General features: G+C 52.7%; 1 protein-coding gene across 2 annotated transcripts in view; it reads right to left on the bottom strand.

The window, feature by feature from the left end:
- Positions 1 to 18379: 18379 nt before the first annotated feature.
- Positions 18380 to 22073, bottom strand: part of FOXA2 (forkhead box A2) — a 33825-nt gene continuing 30131 nt past the window's right edge. Inside the window, exons 1-4 of one of the 2 annotated variants that reach the window (XM_069850295.1) lie at positions 21953 to 22057; positions 21552 to 21691; positions 20603 to 20672; positions 18380 to 19944 (exon numbers count right to left, since the gene is read on the bottom strand). In XM_069850295.1, the coding sequence (XP_069706396.1) occupies positions 18682 to 19944; positions 20603 to 20671 (1332 nt within the window). In that variant the 5' untranslated portion in view covers position 20672; positions 21552 to 21691; positions 21953 to 22057 and the 3' untranslated portion in view covers positions 18380 to 18681. Of the gene's footprint in view, positions 19945 to 20602; positions 20673 to 21551; positions 21692 to 21952; positions 22058 to 22073 lie in introns of those variants that run through there. The other variant, XM_069850294.1, reaches the window with a different exon arrangement.

Below are 22073 nucleotides of genomic sequence, written 5' to 3'. Positions count from 1 at the left end.
TTTTGCTCAGATAAAGATGATTTATCTCCCTTCTACATTGGGAGGGGATGTACTACCTGAGGGTGCTGAGATCAGGAGGCTTCAGTGACAAGGGGAGTCACGCAGTCACATCTGCCCCTTCTGTCCCACAACACCCTGAGCTGATTCCCACCCACCTGCTGGGGCCTCCAGATCCCATGTGTCCCCTCACCTTCACCTCACTGGGTCTGGGAAGAAAGGGCTTGGCTCATTTTCAGGATATCCAGGTAGGAATCAATCATCTTTACCTGTAGCACCCATATTTTCTTGGCAGATCCCTTTTGGAAGGGGTGTTTCACAGGCTCAAGAGGATGTGCACCTGGTGTGTGAATGCTGGGACATCTCTAGGTGATGCTTGTGATCTGCCAACCCTCTGTCATGAGAACTGGGCAGTGCAAATAAAACAGTGAGGTATTGGTCTTGAAATAAGAGTGCTTGGTGCTTGGGTGGATCTTAGTGCCACGAGACACGGTAGCAATCAGAGGTACGAATAACCTTCTGTAGCATTTCCAGTGAGACAAGTCGAGGAGAGCAGGTCCATTGAGGGTAGTTAATCACCAGGAGACACAAACATGTTGTTAAAAAGCCTATGACTGTACACAAAATAGTTTAGAGACCCCCTTTGGCACATGGGGATAGAAAAAAATGGAGCTAAGAGACTCCTGTGGGTGCTGGTTGTCTTCTCTGCCTGCTGGGGCAACTGGCTCCCTGCTCCGCAAACACAGCCGGGTGAGATAAGGCCTGTGTGCACAGCACTCCGCCAGGAATTCAGGGCCTGGCCCCCCACTGCGGCTGCCTTCCCAACAGCCACCTTCACTCAGCTCGCTCCCCACACCCCTCCATGCGGCAGCGTTAGCCTCCTGCCCCAACACCCTTCAGATACCCAGAAGGGATGCACAGAGATCCTCCTACCACAGCATCCCTGCCAGAAGCCATCATGCTGGGATCATGCAGGAGATGACATGGGAAGTGCAACCTCCCCAGAAAAAAAAAAAGCCAATGAGAACACAAGCGTCTGCAAAGCAGGAGAGAGTTGGGATTTGCTGCACCAAGTTTGGTTTTTAGCATGGGTGCAGGGAATGGGGATGGTGGCTGGCAAACACAGAGCCCGATTTCACCATCAGTGGAGAAATACCTACTCACCCTCCTGCCATCCCAGCGAAGGACTCAGAATAATAAAGTCAAGTTTTAAAATTAATATAGTGATACCTAGGAGATTGATCTTCCTGATAAGCAGACAGCAGCATGACTGAATTGGCCTGTGGTTCAAACAAAGGTTTCTGTTGAGTAGGACCAGGTAAAAGACGGATGGTTTGTTAAACATTGCCAGCATACTTTGCAAGTGCCATTCCCCGGTCACAGCTAATGGCAGCTGGGGCATTGTGTGGCAGATGCAGTTGCTAATTTCAGCCAACTTAAATGTTCTTTCTTATCTTTGTTGGTCTTGTTGAGATGAAGGTGGTTTCAGGATTCTGAATGCACTACACTCACACACGGAAAACATTCCTGATGGTCTCAAGATGTAAAAAAACAAAACCCATTCAGTGTTGCTGGCCAGAGAGAAGCAGAGCAGCGTCTGCTGACTCAGGAGCTCCCCAATTTCACTGCTGAAGAAATTTCAGGGTGGCAGCACTACCCTCTGCTTTCCCTTCCCCCTTCTAAACACATTAGGCAAGGTCCAAGGAGTGCCCAAAATGTATTGAGCAATTTGGACTTTGCCCCAGCCACTTGATAAGGGCTGTTCGTCCTTCCTGGCTGCTGCACCGGTTACCTGGGGGCCCATCCAGCCTGTACAGCAATTCTCTCCAAAAGCTGGAAAATTGACTTTGCAAACAAAATTGCCAAGTTTCTTATTTCCTCAGTGGTTCTGCAAGGGAAAGTGCTGGCTGGCTCTACCCAGGGAGTCTTGGACAGCAAAATCAGGGCAGATAGCATCAACTTCTCTGCTCCTTCCTCCCCAGTGCTGGCCACCAGAAACTAAAACACTAAAGAATGGTGTGTCAGGGCCACTCAGGTGATCTTCAGCATCAATTATCATCACTCCAAAGGTCTCTGTGGCTCTCACCTGTATAAGAGCCTCATCTATTTTGATTTCCACCCAGACGGGGTTTCTGGTGTCGCCCTGTCTGCGTGTCCCTCCCCTCCTAACCCTTGAACTCCTTGGCTGATTTCAATCAGATTTGTCAAGACAATAGCTGTCTGGAAGCTCATTAAGTCCTTAGGGGGGTTTGTGGACATAGGCATCTGTGTGCAGGCAAGAAGCTGGGGGATGGCCACGGCTTAAAATCCCCCCACCTCCCTTCCTTCCCTGGAGAGCAGGAGCAAAACGCCCCACTGCCTGAGATGCACCCTAGGTTTTCTCATCACTTTTGGGGGGAGTTTTCCCCCTCTTTTAAGCCCTTCTCAATATTTTTCCCTGAATCAGATACTTGCAATATCTCTTTTTTTTTTCCAGTAGCAGGGCAGCCAGGATACCTAGGAGCAGATAATTAATGACATTATAACACTTTTTATTACTTTCTTAGGCATCTTAACAATGCTGAGTCACACTGGGAGATTAGGACAGCTACAAGAATATGAAATCCCTTGCAGGGCTGGCCAGCAGGCTCTGTCAGAGGCAGCAGGCAGGCAGGCAGATTTCTGGAGGCTGGGACACAGCCAGGAGCCAGAGGTGTCTTGTGGGAGCCATCCCTGCCAGGCAGGACCTACCTGTGATAACATGAGTGCAATCATGTGCAGTGCTGGATATTTCCTTCACTGTACAATAATCTATGTGTGACCCATCCTGATCCCCTCAGATATTTCTTCTGTACCCCCCTATGCCTTGGGCCAAATCCAGGATGCCTAAACTTCACATAAGCCTTGCAGCACCTCCAGCTCACGCACTCCAGATGCCTGGAGGGAGCCAGTAATTATATGCAGGCTGTACAAAACTCCCAAGAAAGGATTCCCCCCCCAAAAAAAACTGCTTAATTGATATTATTATTGTTCGCTTTATTGTTATTATTACTACTATTATTATTTTGGTATTGGAGTAGGACCCCCTCAATATTGACATAAGCTTAGCTTCATTTGTCTGCATTTTGCTGGGGGGACTTGTTCAACTCCAGAATGACTGGTACCTGTGGCTGTCAGCCCCTAGGTGCAAGGCGCTGGGTGATGAGGAGCTCAAACCTGGCTCAGCTCTGGTACTAGCTGCTTCCCCTCCTCAACTATAGGCTTGAACTTATTGTAGGGGAAAGAAGAATGAAGCTTGAATGAACTACAAACACAGGTATGGAAAAACATCACAAGCCCTTCTTCTTTTCAGGACTGGCCAGCTCATCTCATGTAATTGCTGCACGAAGTATCTTCAGTTATGTGAGCATCAGCACCTCTGAAACAAAAAGAGGAAAATATCTGAGAAGGGTTTTTTCTCCTCTCTCTTCTCCACCACTCATCCCAGCCATGCTTCTTAGGGAAAACTGGTGGAGGCAAAGCAATACACATTTGCTCTAGCACTGTCCCAACACCATCTGCAAACAGGATGCATGGATTGGATTGATGTGAATCCCACCAATTCCAACCCATCGCATTTGCAGGTGCTGCCTGAGCCCCAGGGACAAGCCCTCCAGGAGCAAGGTGACCCAAGGAAAGAAGCAGTGTGCCCCAGCACAACTCTGCACTAGCTCAGCAAAGCCTGTCCCCAGCCTCAAATGAGGATTCTGCAGGGGAGAGGGACAGGGACAGGCTTTGGACATGTCCCAGCATCCAGCTGGGATGCAGCCACCCTGGTTTGGTGGGTGCTGGCATCCCTCAGGCAGTGGTGAACATGGTGCCTTATGCCAAGGCACCTTATCTGGTGGCAGAGAAACCTGCAGCAGAGCCGCAGTGGCAACGTGTTCCTGCCAGAGGCATTATATTCCCTTTGAAAAAAAGACAGAAGAATTCAATTGCCAAATATATTGTTCCGGTAACCGTAACAGAAATTAAATTGGGTCTTGCCAGGTTACAAAGCTCCTGTCAAGTAGCTCCTGTCGTGTTGCAGTTAATACCTATTGTTATTGCGGAGCACCCATGCTCCTGTTCAGGATCACTCCGCTTTGAAGTTGGTGAGGCAAGACTTTTTCTTTCTTTTCTTTTCTTGTTTTTTTTCCCAGTACCCCAAGTCTATGATTGAGGCTGGAAGCAGAGCCTTTAAAAGTGACAAGGGAAAAGTGGCTGGTGCCAACAAACACACAAACACACACAGAGAATTTGTTCTGCACAGGCAGGAGGGGATGAAAAGTAGGGTTGGCTCCAGTTAGAGATGCTCTGGCATTTGATTGTCGAGTTTACATCGTATTTTGGATTACCTGGACACAAGTCGGCTGTGCCTGTGCTACCATGAAATGTCAATGCAATGGATATAGGAGTGTGAGAGAGCTGTGGAGTTTCAGAGCAGGGGTCTTAGCCAAGCCGGGAAGTCTCCAGTGAGACCACAGGGATGCTCTCCACACTCGTCTCCAAGTCAGGAGGTTACCTGAGTCACTAACCTGCAGTAGATGTCCCTTCTAAGCAGTTGCATGACTATTCCTTGAGCCTATGTACCCTTCTGCACCCAGGGCATCCCTTGGGAAGAGCTGGGGTGGAGCTGGACAACGCTTCGTAACGGAGCCCGCGGACTTTTTCTATGATGCTCCTTCTCCCAGCTTATGAATTTTATCCAATTTAAATGGCAAGGATTTAAAATGCCACCTGACTTAAAAGGACCTGATTAAAACCGTAGCCTCATCATATTTCTTAAACATGCAGTTGCATTGCTGTATTTACATTAGTGTCAACTTTAATTTAAATTCTGCATAACTATATTTGCTCCCCTAAATTCATTCGCCAGGAACACAGTACAAATTACTCTGCGCTAACTGCACTTTCTCTTTGTCTATGGCGGAGTGGTTTGGAAATTAGCACTGTAAGTGAGTGGTGGGAAGTGTCATTCCGCCTCTTTAGTGTCTCATTAATTAACGCGTCTGGGCCAGGAGCAGATCAATGCCCCAACGTGGATGAGATACCAGCCCCAGTCTGGCAGGGGCAGAGGTGCTGCCTGGCTGCGAGCAGCTGGGATTATTCTGCTTCGTCTCTTTGTAGAGCGGCTCCAACTGATCCTCAGAGTTCATTCCTCACCCTTTCAGCCAGTGGGTTGAGCAGGTTTATCCTATTTTAGGGACTTCAGGGGCTGCTCCATTGCTGTCAGGTATGAAGCTCAAGCTGATGGTGAAACAGCAGAGCCTGAGAACCCTAAAATCACAGAATCACAGAATAACCAGGTTGGAAGAGACCCACCGGATCACCGAGTCCAACCGTTCCTACCAAACACTAAACCATATCCCTCAGCACCTCGTCCACCCGTGCCTTAAACACCTCCAGGGAAGGTGACTCAACCACCTCCCTGGGCAGCCTGTTCCAGTGCCCAATGACCCTTTCTGTAAAGAATTTTTTCCTAACGTCTAGCCTAAACCTCCCCTGGCGGAGCTTGAGGCCATTCCCTCTTGTCCTGTCCCCTGTCACTTGGGAGAAGAGGCCAGCACCCTCCTCTCTACAACGTCCTTTCAGGTAGTTGTAGAGAGCAATGAGGTCACCCCTCAGCCTCCTCTTCTCCAGGCTAAACAACCCCAGCTCTCTCAGCCACTCCTCATAAGGCCTGTAAATGACCACTAGCATCAGTTTTCTTTAGTGCTGTGCCTTCAAAATGGAAATCCAATTGGACTTGATGATCCTTAGGGGCCCCTTCCAGCTTGAAATAGTCTATGAAAGACAAATACAATTAAATATAATAGAGTACCCCAACTGTGAGGGGTGATAAGATGCCACTTGGGCATAAGAATACCACTGCTGTGAAGTCATAAAAACTATTTTCTTGCAGGATTGCATGTCCAGACACCTCTGGACCACTGTCATTTCCTTGCAATGGGTTTGTCACGTTGGTGCTGGGGCTCACAGTGGTGCTACAGCAGGAGCAGGACACAGCCAGGTGCTTGGCAACTTCAGGGACACGTGGGGTCAGCCCTTAAGGCAGTGCAGAGACAATAGGAGCCCTCCTGCTTTTCAGCTTGTCCTCCTGACCACCCACCAGGGAAGAAGGGGGAAAGAGAAAAAACCAACACCACCACCCCCACCCCCACCCCCGTTGGTTTCTCAGATTTTTGTGACAGAAACAGTGTTTAAACTCACTGTTTCCTGCAGGTGTGCTCTGTGACTACAAACGCTGAATGTGATCTCAGCCAGGCAGGCATTTTCTTTAGTCCTCAGCATTTTGCCTTTTCACCTCGTAAAACCCTTTCAAGCTAAATAAACCTTATTACAACAGAACTGGGTGGTACAGCCTGTCTCCCAAAACCAACAGCAAGGGGTGAGACAGAGAATAAAAATAGCAAAGCATCCCCATTGGCATCAGTGCATATCTCAGACTATAAGACCAGCCTGCACCGTAACGTTCGACCTTGCTATGTATTTATTTTTAATTACAGCATTTGCCTGCCCGATCAGCAATGACTTCGTTAAAGCAAAGCAAGTGGTGGCCTGGGCAGATTAGCGGAGGGAGTGTGATCTTCAGGGACATCGGGTGCAGGAAGGGAAGGGGAATGGAGGCGCCTGTTTGAATGCATCAGGACCTGCCCCTGCTAGGATATCACCATCAACACTTGCCATCACCTATATCAAGGTAGCAGGAAAAATCCCACCACTGTACTGCAAGGTCAATGCATCCTTGTGCTAATAAAAGACTCAGGACTGGTTTTGCCTTATAGAAATATGAAATACTGCGTTTTGCAGCTCTGCATCTCTAGCCCATCATGCCAATAACTTTTATCTTTTGAAGTTGGAGCTGGAACTGCTTGTTCTGAACAAGAATGCGATAGCATGCATGTGCATAGGGCTGGACAGGGGCGCACACAAGGAATGCTGTGCCAGTGTGCGCTGCTGGTTCCTTGGTTTCTTTCCCAGCCGGGCAGCCCAGTACAGCTTGGTGGGAGAAGGGAGATCCAAGCAGGGGACAAGAAAAGGCAGTGACAACAGCAGATGCCCAGAATTGGTTTCCTAGCCATCCCCAAGGAAGGAAAAGCAAGCTGTAGGGAATGAACTGCCCCAAGCATTGGCGAGCAGCCCTGAGGGTGAATACAGCATCTGATACACTGAGGAGGGCATTTTGTGAGGGGAAATACAGTTAAGGTGACCCGAGATTTGGGTGGATAAGTAGAAGGCCTGACTTAGCTGCTACACTGCAGCTGTGCTCTTATCTGGCCGGAGGAAGAGGCTGAACAACAAAAGGGGCTAAGAAGCTGGGTTGATGCATGGGAAAGCCATTGGTCGAGCATTGTGGCTGCCCTTCTGCTGAGCAAATAGTTCAAACTGTTCATTCCCATCTCCTATTCTCTCCCTGGTACATTGTTTGTGTCCTTGCATTTCATTCTGCAAGGAAGATTGCTCTCTGGGCCTATAAGCAAACAGTCCAGAAAAGAGCCAACTATCCTCTCCTTTTCCCTGGAGAACTAGCATTTTTATTTCAGCTCCAAGCTGTCAAAGAGCTGGAGAGTTTATGTCAGTATCCTGAATTAATTGCTTTAAGCTGGAGCAGCCTATGCCAGCCACCAAATGTCCAGAAGATGTTTATTAATAATGTTTCCTCTAGCTTTTGGGTTTTTTTTTGTTCCAAGCTGTGCTTTCACATATAGTGCCCTCTATTCAGCACCAAGGCAGCGCACCTGACGCCGGGCAAGGGTGGTGAAATGAAAGCCGCTTATAGGGAATTAATAAAAGCTCCCGAGGCATTGTCAGCCCCGGCACTCAAAATGTCGGCGCAGCGGGCACGGCCAGCAGCTCGGAAATCTCTCGTTAGGACTTTTCGGGTGACGGGAACGAGAGGAGGAAGATGAATTGCTGGAGGGATCGAGAAAGAGCGAGCCCTTGTTTAAACACAAATATCTTTGGTAATTAACAAAAGTGGCAAGGAAATTACTGAAGGAAAAAAAACACATGAAAGGTAAATGATTTTGTGTTTAAACATGATATATTTTAAAGTGTTCCCTAGTGTGAAAGTCCCTGTTTAAGGGAATGAAGTAATAAACCAATTTATATACCAATAGAAAGTCGAGATCCTGAGTGCCTTTGTGTAAATTTTCCACTTGACTTTTCATTATCTACCTGAACAAAATCAATCTATATGTATGGGATCAACATGCAATATGAGAGATAAAAGACAAAATAAATGTGCTTTGCATATCCCACAGATAAAAGCCACTGGGCTCCAGGCGCTGCCTCCTTTCCAGGCAGATGCGTTTCAGAAAATAAATCATTTTGCAAAGGAAAAGAGAGTAAAGCAGAGTGGTGCTTCTTAAGTGTTTACTCCCTCGCTTGAAATATTGATCCTGTCAAATGAACAGTGGTTAATAAGTAACTCAAGGAAAATATGCTGGCTCTCCCTGCTGTAGCACAGACCCATCTCTCATCTCTTTCTGGCTTCTGGGCAGCAGAGACATGGAGCGTCATTGCTCCAGGCTGGACCTCTGAGCAGAGCCTGGACAGAGGCAGTAGAATAGGGACGCATCTGCCACAGCCCACAGGAAGCCCTGAAACCCCAGGCATCTCAAGACCTCCCACAACCCAAACCCTGCCACATCCCAAACCCCACTGCATCCCAAACCTTCCTACACCCTAAACCCTGAAATGTCTCAGCCCCTTTGTTCATTCTTCATAGCCTTGTCTGCAAACAGAGATAGAATCCCATCACATTGGCCACTTACACACCGAGATATCTTGCTCTTGCCTCACCCCATCAGGAGCTGTTCCTGACCCAAAATATTCCCAGTTTCATCCGAGGGAAGAGCATTGCTGTTGGGAGGGGGATCAGCTCTACTAAATTGTGTTAATGGGCAAACCAGAGTAACATTTGTGGGATTTGAGAGCAGAGGACATAGTGCAGCACAAGGAAATTTCTCCAAATTATTTTTAAACATGCATCAATGAATATGATTTTTTCTCAAGCAGTCTCAGCACCTTGAGTGAAACCAACAGTTGCTGTATTAACAACAGCTAAAATACTTGTCTCTGAAATGTTATAACCCAGAGCCTCAAGAGCCTGGAGAAAGTGCCCTGTCCTGTCGCTGCAGTTTGGGTGTCTTATCCCCCGACCCGCCCATTTTCTTCCCTTCTCTCTTCCAGGATCTGGCTGGTGCTTGCCTTTTTGTTACAGCAAAGCTCATCTGGTTTCATGGATCCCAAAGTCTTGAAGAGCTGGATAATAGCATCCTCTTTTTTTTTTTCTTTATAGTCAGGTGAAAAGGCAGCAACTCCTCGTGTGGTTTTTTTTCTTCCCTTTAGTAACAGGATATAGAAAAGGTTAAGAGGCACTTCAGCAGATACAACGCCCTCCTGGGTATAGGGGGGTCTTATTTCTGCAGAAGCCCTGGCCCCGTTTCTGCGGCAGCAGAGCCTGTCACCTTGGTTGATGTATTCCTCCTTCTAACATCCTCATGCCAGGGAAAAGCACTACACAGCCCTGCTCTGACCAACAGACAGAGGAGCACCTGCCTCCCACTGATTTTTTTTTTTTTTTTTGAGGGTCTCTACATGTCTCCTGACTCTGGCAGCCATGCTGTGGGATTGGATGTGGGCATTTATCCAGGTCAGGCATCGGATTTTTGTGTTTCCTTACACAAAAGTCCCTTTCCAGCCTTTTTCCTTCTCATCCTAAAAATATAGATGGGGGAAGCAATGGGAGAGGATAGTAAGAAAAGAGATGAAACAAAGAAAACCAGGGGTGAGCTGATGACTTTCAAGGAGTTTGTCAGGATGATCCTGAGAAACATGCTCTGTCGTTGGCTCAACATCTGCAGCTATTTTATTAGTTTGCTAATGATGCCTCCGATTGGACCCAGGAGTGACAGTCCTGGCAACCCTTTTTGAAACAAGCCTCACCTTCTGCCTGCCATTCCACTGCCTCCCCCCTCCAGGGTGGCTGGGTTTGTACCTTCAACTCCCAGGCCATCAGCTCAGGAGCGATGCACAGCCCCGCACAGCCGCACACAGCCCCGCACAGCCCCACACAGGTCAGTAAGGCAGCTACATCACTGTAAACCTCTCACGAAGAAAATGTACTCACTCATCTGCACACTTGTCCCTTCTCATTTTCTTGCCACTAGGGATAGAAATATCCATGCCGCGTACAATGAGTTATGTGGTGCAGGAGAAGTTGGGGGAGGGTGCTCCAGGTTGGGGTATAGTAGAAAAGCTGTGGCATAGGAAGGGGTTTAGTCATCACTCTGGGGGTATTTGGGGCTGTTGGAGTTTGTTCTCCTCTCCAAAGTCCTTCCTGACCACACTGTTAGCACAGAACCCACATGCATCCCTCAAAAAGCTCCACAAATTAATTTGCTCCTCAACTTTGTGAAGATGCTGTCAGGCTTATTTCTTTTCCACTTATTAAAATCCTAAAAGGTTCCATCCTGGCAAAGCACATTCTTAAGCTTTCTCCAGGCCAGGATAACACTTCTCCCTATTCCCTCCCCCCACGTCAGGAATTACTGGAGCGTGACACAGGTATCGCACACAAGTACAGACACAAAGAGGCAATCGGAGATGGGAATCTGTGGCTTTAATAGGAGATGAATACAAGGCAGCAGTACACTCCGCGAAGCCCAGAAGTTTGCCCCAGCTACCCCTGACACTGATTCCTTGTGCCATTATTAAAATAAATAAAGGAGAGCAAAGGGAAGTGTAAGTGCAGGCAGAGAGTGAAGCACTGCAAGGCAGCTCTGCTGCGTGCAGAATGTTGTTGGTGACAAGCAAAGCATTTCAGAGTCTCCAAAACCCTTCGGTATCAGAGCATTCAGTACCGGGGTGGGAAGTAAAATCAACACATTAACACTCCTCTGTGCTGTTGGCGCTTGGTAGGTGTTTTCCAGCCATGGAGGGATGAGACTTACTCTTTTTACTCTTTGTGCGAGTCAAAAACCTGCAGAAAGCCATTCCTTCCCCAACCAGGAGTGAGCACCTTTCTCTGGCCTTACAGAGATGCTGCTGGCAGTGATGGACAGTTTGAACAGGTAGAGATCTCCCAGCTGCAAGGATTTGGCTGCAGAAATCTATGTTGCTGCAGCAAAGAATACATCAAGGAATTTTCTGACCCCATGGTTTATAAAAAACAACTTCAGCCCTTAGCAGGTGGAGGGCAGCGTGAAGGACCTACCAGTGTGGTGCCCATCCTCGTGGCAGCAGGACTGCCCACAGCCTCACTTGGCTGCTGGCTGCTCTGTGCCTTCCCTTGCCATGAAGCCCCTCTCCTCCAGAAAGGGGATCTGTATCCAGGGGGAACTGGAAAAGGTGGATGGGAAGCAAGAGGGGCTGTGAGGAGAGGCGAAGTGTTGGCATGGTGGGAGGAAGAAGGGAATAATAAAGAAGGAGAGAAAAGGGCAAAGAAAGGGGGAAATGGAAAAGAAACTAGGAAAAGGAAAGAATAGGAGTGGGGAAAAGAAAAAATGAAAAGAGGAAAAGAAAAGAGGAAAGGGGAAAGAAATTAAAGGAATGTGGGGAAAGGAAAGAAAGGGGGAAGGAAATGGAAAGGAAATTAAGAGCAGAAAATAAAGGCAAAAGTGGGGAAAAGGAGGGAAGAAATTAAAAGAAAAGGAAAGGAAAGAAATGAAAAGAAAGAAAAGGAAAGCGATAAAAAAAGAGAAAGAAAGGAAAAGAAAGAAGAAGAAATAGAAGAAATAGAAAATAAGAGGAAAGAAAGAAAAGGAAAGAAAAGGAAACAAAAATGGGAAAAGAAAGGCAAAACCAAGAGTACACGGCGAAATGAACGGCAGAAGGGCTGTCCCCTTCCCCGGCTCCCCGCGTACTCGCCGGGCAGAGTCGCGGCTGTCCCTGCCCGCTCTGCCGGTGCACACGCGTGTGCAAACGAAAAACCCGCTTCGGGGGGTGGGATTGGGAGCAGGAGCCCCCTCCCCTGTCCCCCTCCAGCTGCTCCCCACGAGGAGCCTCCTCCACCTCATTTGCGTTTTTTAAAAAACTTTTTTTTTCCTTTTTCTTCTCTTCCTTTTTTTTTTTTTTTACATGCAATTTCACGCCCGGCTGCACCTGCAAACATAACGGCCCCGCGGAGCCACCGCCCCCCCCCGCCGGCGCCGCCCCGAGCCGGTGCCCCGGCGGCAGCCGAGCCCCGCGCCCGCCCGGCGGCTTTGGGGTCCCGTGAGCGCTGCCCTACGGCCTGGGGGGGCGGCAGGCCCTGCGGGCAGCGGTGGCTGAACAAACCGCTATCCGTCCCTCCATTCATTAATCCATCCCTCCATTCATCCATCCATCCTTCCCCTGCCCACCTGTCCATCCACTCATTAATACCTATATCGATCCCTGCATCCATCCCTCTGTCCCTTCATTCATCCCTCCCTCCAATCATCTATCCATCCGTCCATCCATCCACTCATCCATCCATCTATCCATCCATCTTTCCTCCGTCCATCTACCCATCCAACACCAACCTCTACATCCATCACAGTATCCATCCCTCCATCCCTTCATCCATCCATTTATCCATCCATCCACCCATTCATCCATCCATCTTTCCCCCGTCCATCTACCCATCCAACACCAACCCCTACACCCATCACTGTATCCATCCCTCCATCCCTTCATCCATCCATTTATCCATCCATCCTTCCCTCATACATTTATCCATCCTACACCAATCCCTACATCCATCCCTGCATCCATCCCTTCATCCATTCATTTATCCATCCATCCACTTATCCATACATCCTTCCCTCATACATTTATCCATCCTACCCCAATCCCTACATCCATCACCGCATCCATCCCTTCATCCCTTCATCCATCCATTTATCCATCCATCCACTTATCCATCCATCCTTCCCGCATACATCTATCCATCACTGCATCCATCCATCCATCCATCCATCCCACCACCCATCCATCCATCCACCCATCCATCCATCCACCCATCCATCCATCCATTCATCCATCCATCCATCCACCCCTCCCTCCCTCCTTCCATCTCTCCATTCCTTCACCCACCCAAACAACATCCCGGGCTCGGCACAGTTTTTTCCCGTCCTCACCGACCCGATTCGCGTTCCCCGGCTCTGCCCGGGCATCCTCCCCCTGCGAGGTGGGCTCCGCACCTCCCCGCTGCCCTCGGCTGCTCAGGTGCACGGCAGGATAGTGGCTCAAGCCCCTCCGAAGGCCAAAAAAAAAACCCCTTCCCTCGTCGTTCAGAGCCGAACCCCGGGTTTACAGGGGTGCTCCGAGGATCCTGTGTCTCTGGGACAGCCCGACCTCCCCTTGACACAACTGCTCCTTAAAGAATAATCGGGGAAAAAAATAATCCCTGGTTGCGGTGGCTAGCCGGGACTGCGAGTAGAATCGTTTGTTTGGTTTATTTTTTTTCTTCCTTTATTATTATTTTGTGTTTGGTTTGCTTTGGTTTGGTTTTTCCCAATAAGAATAACTACCTACCAGATTCACCTCTCGCTCCGGCCGCCCTCCCCCGGCTCCGTCGGGAAAGGGTAAATATTTCGCTTGCCACCGTGGGAGCCCAAGCCTGAAAAACGACCACAGCGAGAGAGTGAAAAAAATAAACCCAAACTCCTCTGCTCCCGAAAGCCGCCGGCCCCAAAGCCCCGTTTTTAGCATCATTTGGCGACGAAGCTGTCCCATAAATAAGGAGCCGGCAGACTCTGCATCATCCTTTAATATTTACTCCTTTGAAGGTTAGGCAGGGCAGAGGTAACAAACTTTGAACGATTTTTTTTTCCTCCTCCCCTTTTCCATCCTCTTCCCTACCTGGTTTTATGTGGTTTCTGGATTAATCTAGTGCGGAGCACAAGCGGACTTTACCCGGCCGAAATATAGGATTAGGACTATTTCTAGAAGAAAGAGGATAGTGTGAACTGCCTTTAGCCTGCAATAGTCTAAAGCAGAATTACAGCTTGTAAAATAGGTCTCCATCAGTTTCCCAGGAGACGAGTTAAGCCCTACTTGGGTGTTCCAGCTCTTTTTAGAACCAGCAATAATTAGACTCATCTCACCCCGGAGTTGTCCGGTGTTGTTTTTTTTTCTTTTAAGATCATCAATAAATGCACTTTTCCCTACAATCCTGAGGCGGGCGCGGGCGGCGGAGGCAGGGCCGGCGGCTACCCGCGCCGCCGTTATCCCGGGAAGGGAGGAGGCAGCACCGGGAAGCGTTTCGGGTGCGGGCAGCGACCCTTCCTCTGCCCGACGGGGCAGCGAGAGGCTTCCTAGTCAAACTGCTGCCTGTGCCATCTTCTTTGTGCTTTGATGTCTTTTGAGCCATCGCTGCATGTCATTAGGGGCCCGAACAATTAGAAGTGTCTTTTTCCCTTGCTCCCCTCGGATGGGAAGTCAGAAAAAAAAAAAAAAAAAAAAAGTGTATACAAATAACTGAAAAAAGGCGAGTGGCTGGAGCGGGGTTGATTTTTGGGGCTCGGGACTGCGGAGATGCCCAGATCGCTTTCCTTTCGCCCTGCTCGCATCTTCCCTGCCCTGACAGACGTCGCCATCGGATGTCACTCGGTCCCCCCGAAAAATAAAGCTGTGTTTGGGGAGAATTAACGTCCGAAGCGGAGCCCAGCGCCTTGCCCGCTGTTAGCTGGGGAAACGCAAGACGGCGGGGTGGGGGGCTTGAGGAGCTCGGGGATGCCCGGCTGCGGGAATAGGGAGAAAAACAGCCGCTGTGTGCGTGTCTGTGTCCGTCCCGCAGGTACCGGGGCACCGGGAGCGGGGGATATCGCCCGGTCCCGGGGCTGGCAGCGGCGAGGGATACGGGTCCGAGTCGCTGTGCCCCCCGTTTCCCTCGGGCGGTACCCCCGGGGAGGGATGCTCCGGGATGCTGCGGGGCCGAGCCCTTCCCACTCGCGTCCCCCTCCCCGCGCGGGCGACAGGCGTTTAATGACAAGTAATTGGCGAGCGCGTAAAGCTGCATTACGAGCGGGCCGGGCTGTTATGAATTATTGAGAGTCCATTAACCGCCGTGTGCGGGTGAGATGTAACCTGTCACCGCCGCGCGGGGACGGCGACACACACACACACACACACGCGCATCCCCGCTCCTGCCCTCCCCTTCACGGGCTCGGACAAGGACCGGAGTGAGGGGCCGCATCGCCTCCCCGGGCCCCGCAGCCCCCGCTGGAAGCGCCCCGGTAGCCGGTGTCCCCGTTCGTTCCAGCGTGGGTGATGCCGCTCCCGGCCGCGTCCGGGCGCGCAGAGCCGGGGAGCCTCGGGAAGGGCCGAAATTACTGTTTTCCCTTGTGTCGAGAAAATACGGGCTGGGAGGGACTTTTCCCCCTGTTTTTTTCCCCGGTTCAGAACGCGCCCTGCCCGCCGGCACCGGCACCGGCAGCGGCTCTTTCGCGGTGACACGAACACGGGAGAAATTCTCCTGCAAGGGGCGGACACGGAGCGGTGCCTCCCAGAGCGGAACAAAAGAGTTACGAGGAGCCGGGGAGAATAACGAGGTGGGGGAAAAAAATAAAATAAAATTAAAAAGTAAAAGAAATAAAACGCTAAGTCTCCTGCTCGGAGGAGCGGGAGAAAGGCGAGTGTCCAGCCTCGCACTCCCCCGTCCTTCTCCCACCCTCCTCCGACAGATCCACAACGACTCAGCCCCTCGGCAAGGGATTTTGGTGCTGAAACAGTCAAGAACGGCACTCCGAACCGGCCTCGTCCCGGCCGCACCCTGGTTCTGCACGGGCTTCCCCCGCACCGCACCCCTAAATAGCCCCCCTTTCCTCCTCTCCCCTCCTCGGCATCGCGCTTTTCCCTACTAAAACGGTTCCTTGGCTGTGAGAGGAGGGACGAGGTCAGGACCCCCCCAAACCCCGCGGACGAGGCGGCGGGGAGCATCCATCCCCCCCGCGCCCCCCGGCCGCTCCCGCATCCCTGGCCGGGCCGCTTCCCTCGCCCGCCCGCCCCGCCGGGCGCTAAGGAGAGCTGGGAAAGAGAAGGAGGAGGGAGGGATGGGAGAGAAGCTGAAGGTGGGAGTTAAAATAGAAGCAGAAGTAGGAGAAGGAGCGGCGGGAGTCACCTACCTGCGCCCCGGCCGCCGGCCCAGCCCGCTGCGCCCCGGCTCTGCGGGAGCTGGGAGCATCCCGGCATTTATTGGAGCTGAAACTGTGCTACTGTTGACTTTAGCACAAAGCAAAGATTTCGCTGCCCGCTAGTTTAAAAATGAATATTTTACCAAGATATCGATCAGCTTTATAAAATTCAGTTAAGCACAATGGCTCAAAAGGAGGGGGGGTGGGGAAGGAAAGGGACGCAATATAATATCTGTGTAAATTTGCTAAAGTATGACGTGGTGTTGAAAGTTTACCCTCCTGGAATTTGGATCTAGATTCCCCCCCCCGCGCCTTTTTTTTTCTTTTTTTTTTTTTTTTGTTTACTGACTTTGTTTATTCACAGATCACGGTCGCTTAAACCGGCAGGAGCAGAATGCACTTGCAATAAGGCTGGGGGCAGGCAAGTTGTGTGGGGAAGGGGAGAGGAAAAACGATTTGAGATGTAAAGAAAAAGAAATAATGTCCAACGCGTGGATTTCTTTTTATTTTTTCCTCCCCTCCGCCTCAATTTCCCATCCTTGCATTTCAGCGTGAATCAAGCCAGAGGAAGGGGAAAAGGAAAAAAAAAAAAGAAAGAAAGAAAGAAAGAAAAGGGATGGTGGGGGGAAAGTCCTGCTTCTGGAACGGGCATCCTTGCCGGGGCTAGAGCAACGGGGCCGGGGCTGGAGCGGTGCGGATCCTCTCCCCAAACCGACGGGGCACCCCCGCGCCCGTGCTCCTTCCCCGCGGGAGCCTTTTATGTGCTAATGACACACATCGCATGCCTCGGTTCACAACGTGTGTGTCCTTGCCGTATAGAGACGGACAGATTTCTGGCTGGATCTCTGTTTTGTTTTTGGGAGCGGGTTTTTCCCCCTCTCTCTCCCCCCCCCCCCACCCCCCACCCCCCCAACCCCCCCGCCTTCTCCCCTTTTCTCTTCCCGGGGACAATGCGGAATTTTAAGAAGGATTTGAATGTTATTTCGGAAAGCAACATCTATGACCGCTGTAAACGCGTGGGAAAAACAACAAGTGGTTGGAAAGACGGGCAGGGTATTTGCGGTGGGGAAAAGCGGGGGAAATAAATGAAAATAAGCTCGGCCGGGTTGGCCGGGGGTGTCGGTGCGGTGGCCGGAGGGCTCCGCCGCTGGGGCGTGAGGCTCGGAGCGGCCGGGAGGGGTGTTTATAAAGGCAAAATCATAGAATCACTGAATGGTTTGGGTTGGAAGGGACCTTAAAGATCCCCCCGTTCCACCCTCCCCGCCACGGGCAGGAACACCTTCCACCGGATCAGGTTGCATCCACTAGATCAGGTTGCTATGAAAAAAAAATAAAATAAATAAACATAAAATAAAAAGCTCTCCGGTTTTCGCCTCCGGTTTACACACACACGCGCCCCCCCCCACCCCCACCCCAGCTCCCGTGGAGGTACCAGGGTGTCCTCCCTGGAAAATCAGGAGTGCGCTTCTTCTCCGAGCCCCGATTCCTCCCCAATTATCCCTGCCCGGTGACCGCGGGGCGCGGGGTCTGTTTGGTCCAGGCTTCCCCGAGAGAGAAAGCGGGGTCCCCGCTGCCAACCCCCCGGCTTTACAGGGGTAACACTATCTCCTCTACCCTCCGGCCACCCCTCTCCGCGCAGGGCTGAGCCGCTCCGAGGGGAACCGGCGGGGGCTGCGGGCCGGCACCGCCGTGCCTTCGGGGCTCCGCGGCCGCGGATGATGGGGGAGAGCAGGGGGGGGTTCGGCCGGGATGCGGCGGAGACGGGCGAGACCCGGCGGAACAGAGATGCAGGGGAAAAAAACCGCCAATAACACTTTAATATAGTTCTGTGAAAATCTGGCTAGTCGCTACCAGAATACACATTTATAAGCCATAAATAAAGCATACAGAAACGATAAATTAATCAGATCCAAGTAGTTTACTCTCCCGGTAACATCAAGCATTTGTTTCAATTACAACGATCTATCCTGACTTTTTTTTTTTAATTATTTTTATTTTTTTTCTAAGTTTTTTTTTCTTTTTCCCCACCTTCCCCTCTTTTCCCCCTTTTTACAATATTACAAGACTTTTGGTCCTCGTATTCAAAACTAGCATGGGCTTCACACTGAAGGAGGAGTTTATTTAGTTTGAGTTTGTTTTTAATTTCTCCTGTCACTTCCACACAAAAAAATAGATATATTTATACCTCCCTGCAATGACGACAATGAAAAAAAATAAGCCCAACAGAAACCCCCCTCTCCCCATCCCTTCGTCCCCAACCCACCCCTCCCCACCAAAACAAACCACCCCACAAAGCAAACCAAGGGAATTGCAGCCCCCCCCAGGCACGGGTAGCTTTGAGCCAAGGGGAGAGACCAACACTCCTGCCCTTGGCATGGGCCGAGATGCTTGCGAGACACACGGCCGCCGTTTCCCAAATGGTTGCAAACATCTGGAACCAACGGAAAAAAAAATAGATATATATATACGTATATGTACCGTGCTCGACAGCGTTTATAGTCCATCGCTCTGCTTAGGGGGCTGCACAGGGATATGGGGGGGCTTTCCCCCCTTGCCAAGGGTGGTTTTCCCTTTTCCCCTTTTAGGAAGAGTTCATGATGGGCCGGGAATACACACCTTGGTAGTAAGAAGTCTCTCCTGCTAAAGCGGAGGACTCTAAGCCGGTTTTGTTCGTTACGGGCCCCATGGCCAGGCTGCCAGGCATGGGCGAAGCGTAGCCCGAGTAGTGCATCACCTGCTCATAGGCCTTCAGGTCCATTTTGTGGTGGTGGTGGTGGTGGTGGTGGGGATGGTGGTGCTGCTGCTCGGAGGAGGACATCAGGTTGTTGATGGAGAAGGGGTGGTTGAAGGCGTAGTGGTGCTCGGGCTTGAGGTGGGCATCGTGGGGCAGGCCAGCATGCGGGGGGGCCAGGAGGTGCTGGGCTGGTGAGGCTGCCGGCTCCCCAGGGCTCAGCCCCGGCGTGCCCTTCAGGTCGGCCAGGGCGCGCTTGTGGTCCTGGCATGGCGAGGTGCTGGCTGGGGACTCAGCACCAGCTGAGCCCTCTGAGCCCCCCGAGGAACTGCCTTCCCCCAGGGGCTGGCTGGGGGTTTGCCCAGGCCCCTTTTTGCCTCCACCGCCAGCCCCGCCACCCACTCCGCCGCTGTCCTTGGCAGCCAGCTGCTTCTCACACTTGAAGCGCTTCTGGCGGCGCAGATAGCAGCCGTTCTCAAACATGTTGCCTGAATCGGGGTGCAGCGTCCAGAAGGAGCCTTTGCCCGGCTTGTCTGGGGAGCGAGGCACCTTGAGGAAGCAGTCGTTGAAGGAGAGCGAGTGGCGGATGCTGTTCTGCCAGCGCTGCTGGTTCTGGCGGTAGAAAGGGAAGAGGTCCATGATCCACTGGTAGATTTCACTCAGCGTCAGCATCTTGTTGGGCGACTGCTGGATGGCCATGGTGATGAGGGAGATATAGGAGTAGGGTGGCTTGGCGTGTGTGTAGCTTCGCCGGTAGGTCTTGGGGTCCCGAGAGCGGTTGAGGTTGGACTGCCCGTAAATGGGGCTCATGGAGTTCATATTGGTGTAGGGGGCCAGGGCGTTCATGGAGCCCGCTTGACCCCCCATGGGGCTCATGCTGGGGCTCAGGTGGGTGCCCATCCCCGCCACGCCAGCTGAGCCCATGCCAGGCATGGCCCCCGTGCCTGGGGACATGCCGGTGAGCGAGGGGCTCATGCCTGTGTTGGCGTAGGACATGTTCATGGAGGTGGCAGCCGTCATGTTGGCCGTGGTGCTCATGGCCGACATGGTCATGTACGTGTTCATGCTGTTCATGCCCAGCCCCGCATTCATGTTGCTCACCGAGGAATAGCTCTGCAGGGGCAAGCGAGAGAGAGAAGGGAGATCGCGAGGGGGACGGAGAGGAGGTAGCTGGGTAGCCCCGTCGGGGACAAGGACAGCCCGGCGAGTGGGGAGTGGTTCGGGGACACCCCCTTCACAGCCCAGATCGCCGCTGGCAAGAGCCTCCGCAGCCCCGGGGCTCCGTGCCCCGCAGGACAGGAAGGGTTAAATCCCGGAGTGGGGGTGTGTGTGTTTTTCTCGTTAATGAAAAACAAATATATATATTTAAAAAAAAAAAAAAGAGAGAGAGATTGAGACGGGATGGTGGCAGGATCGGCGGCTCCGTCCGGGAGAGTTGGAGGAAGGGGAAGGGACAGCCCTGCCCGGAGCGAGAAAAACACCTGGGGGGGAGCGGGGGGGGGGGGGGAGGAAAGAGGGGGATGCGGGGGGAGAGGAAAAAATAGCGAAGGGCCACTCGGCAGCAGCCGCTGCCTGCGCCCCCCGGGACCCCCGGGACCCCCCACCCGCTGCCGCTGCCCGCGCCCCGCGCAGCCCCGCACGGAGCCCGCACGGAGCCCCGACGCGGTGTTTGATGCCAAAGTTAACCTTGTCCCGGGGCTGGCACGGCAGGAAGACCCCAGCCGGGGCGAACCGGGGCGGGGGGCGGCGGAATCCCGGATCCCTTCCTTACCTCGGGCTCCCCGTAGTAGTTGCTCCAGTCCGTGTGCTCATGGCCTTCCATTTTCACCGCTCCCAGCATACTGGAAGTGGAGTGCATGGCAGTTTAAAATTTAACAGCCACAACAAACGACGACAGAGAGCAATCCCAAAAAAAAAAAGTCCCCAGCCCTCCCTCCCCTCCGTCGGAGCCTCTGGAGGAGGAGGAAGAGGAGGGAGGGGGGAAAAGGCGGGGGGGGGAGGAATCGAGAGGCGCTGGGGCTGGGGTGGGTTTTTTTTCTCTGCTGCTCCTTGGGTGGGTTTTCGCAGTGCTTCGCGGAGAAGAGTCGCCCGGAGGCGATGGAGGAGCCAGAGGAGGAGGAGGAGGAGGAGGGAGGAGGGAGGAAGAAGAGGAGGAGGAGGAAGAGGAGGACAAGTGCTGCAGTGACGTTGGTGCCTGAGTGATATAGCACGGAGCGGCCGGGCGAGCCTCCAATCCCCAGGTCCTCGGCTGCCCATTTGAATAATCAGCTCACACCTAGGCGGGAGAGGCTCCTCCGCGGCCCCCCGCGCACCTATCCGCACCCCGCCGCACGACTCGGGGGGCCCGGCAGCACCCCGGGGCGCCGCCACCCCCTCGGCACCCGGCTTCACCCCCCGACTTTGCAGAGGGACCCTGTGGGAGCCTGTTTCCCTCCCCATCACCCCGGGCAGACTCGTAGGGAGCCCACGTACCCCCCTCCCAGCATATCGATGGGAGCTGCCTTCCAGTCCCCCCCATAGCCCCGACGAGAGATGTTTTCCACGCGCCCCCCAGCATCTCCGATGGGAGCTGCCCCCCCCGTACCCCAATGGGGAGGTGTTTTTCACAGCCGCCCGGCATCCCCGACGGGAGCTGCCTCGCTGTCCCCCCGCGTACCCCCGAAGAGAGCGGTGTCCCGCAGCCCCCTCCCCTGCCCCAAGCAGCCCCCAGCCCCACGCACCTTTTCCAAGCGGGGCTGCTCGGCGGAGCCCCCGGCCCCGGGGCTCAGGCCGCCTCCTGCCCGGCCGTGCCCCGGCTCTGCCTCATCGCCGGGCCGGGCAGCCGCCGCTCTGGCTCTTCCCCGGGCTCCGGCTCAGGTACCTACAACAAATTCGTAACTAAAACAAACAGGGAGGGCGGGGGAGGAAGCGGGAGCCGCGGCGGGCGGCGCGGGGGAAGCGCCGTCGGGGGCTGCCCCGGCGCCGGGACGGGCGGTGCGGGGGGCTCGGTGGGCGCCGTCGGGGCAGCGCCGCCTCACCCGCTGCAGAAACACCCCGAAGGAGGATCGAAGGAAGGAAGGACGGACAGACAAGACGACAAAAAAAAAAAATAAAAAAAAAATCACCCGGCTCCAAAACCCACCCCGCTCCTCCACCCTCCCCATCGGCGCTGCAGGCACGTCGGCTCCCGGCGGGGTTTAGCAGGCAGAGAGGGACGGAGCGAGGCTCCTTCCCCGGCAGGAGGGAACCGAGGGCTTCTCTCC

The sequence above is a fragment of the Phaenicophaeus curvirostris genome, chromosome 2 (genome assembly GCF_032191515.1).
Source record: "Phaenicophaeus curvirostris isolate KB17595 chromosome 2, BPBGC_Pcur_1.0, whole genome shotgun sequence".
Taxonomy (NCBI): Eukaryota; Metazoa; Chordata; class Aves; order Cuculiformes; family Cuculidae; genus Phaenicophaeus; species Phaenicophaeus curvirostris.
The sequence above is the reverse complement of the archived record's forward strand: the minus strand, read 5'-3'. Positions and strand labels throughout refer to the sequence as shown.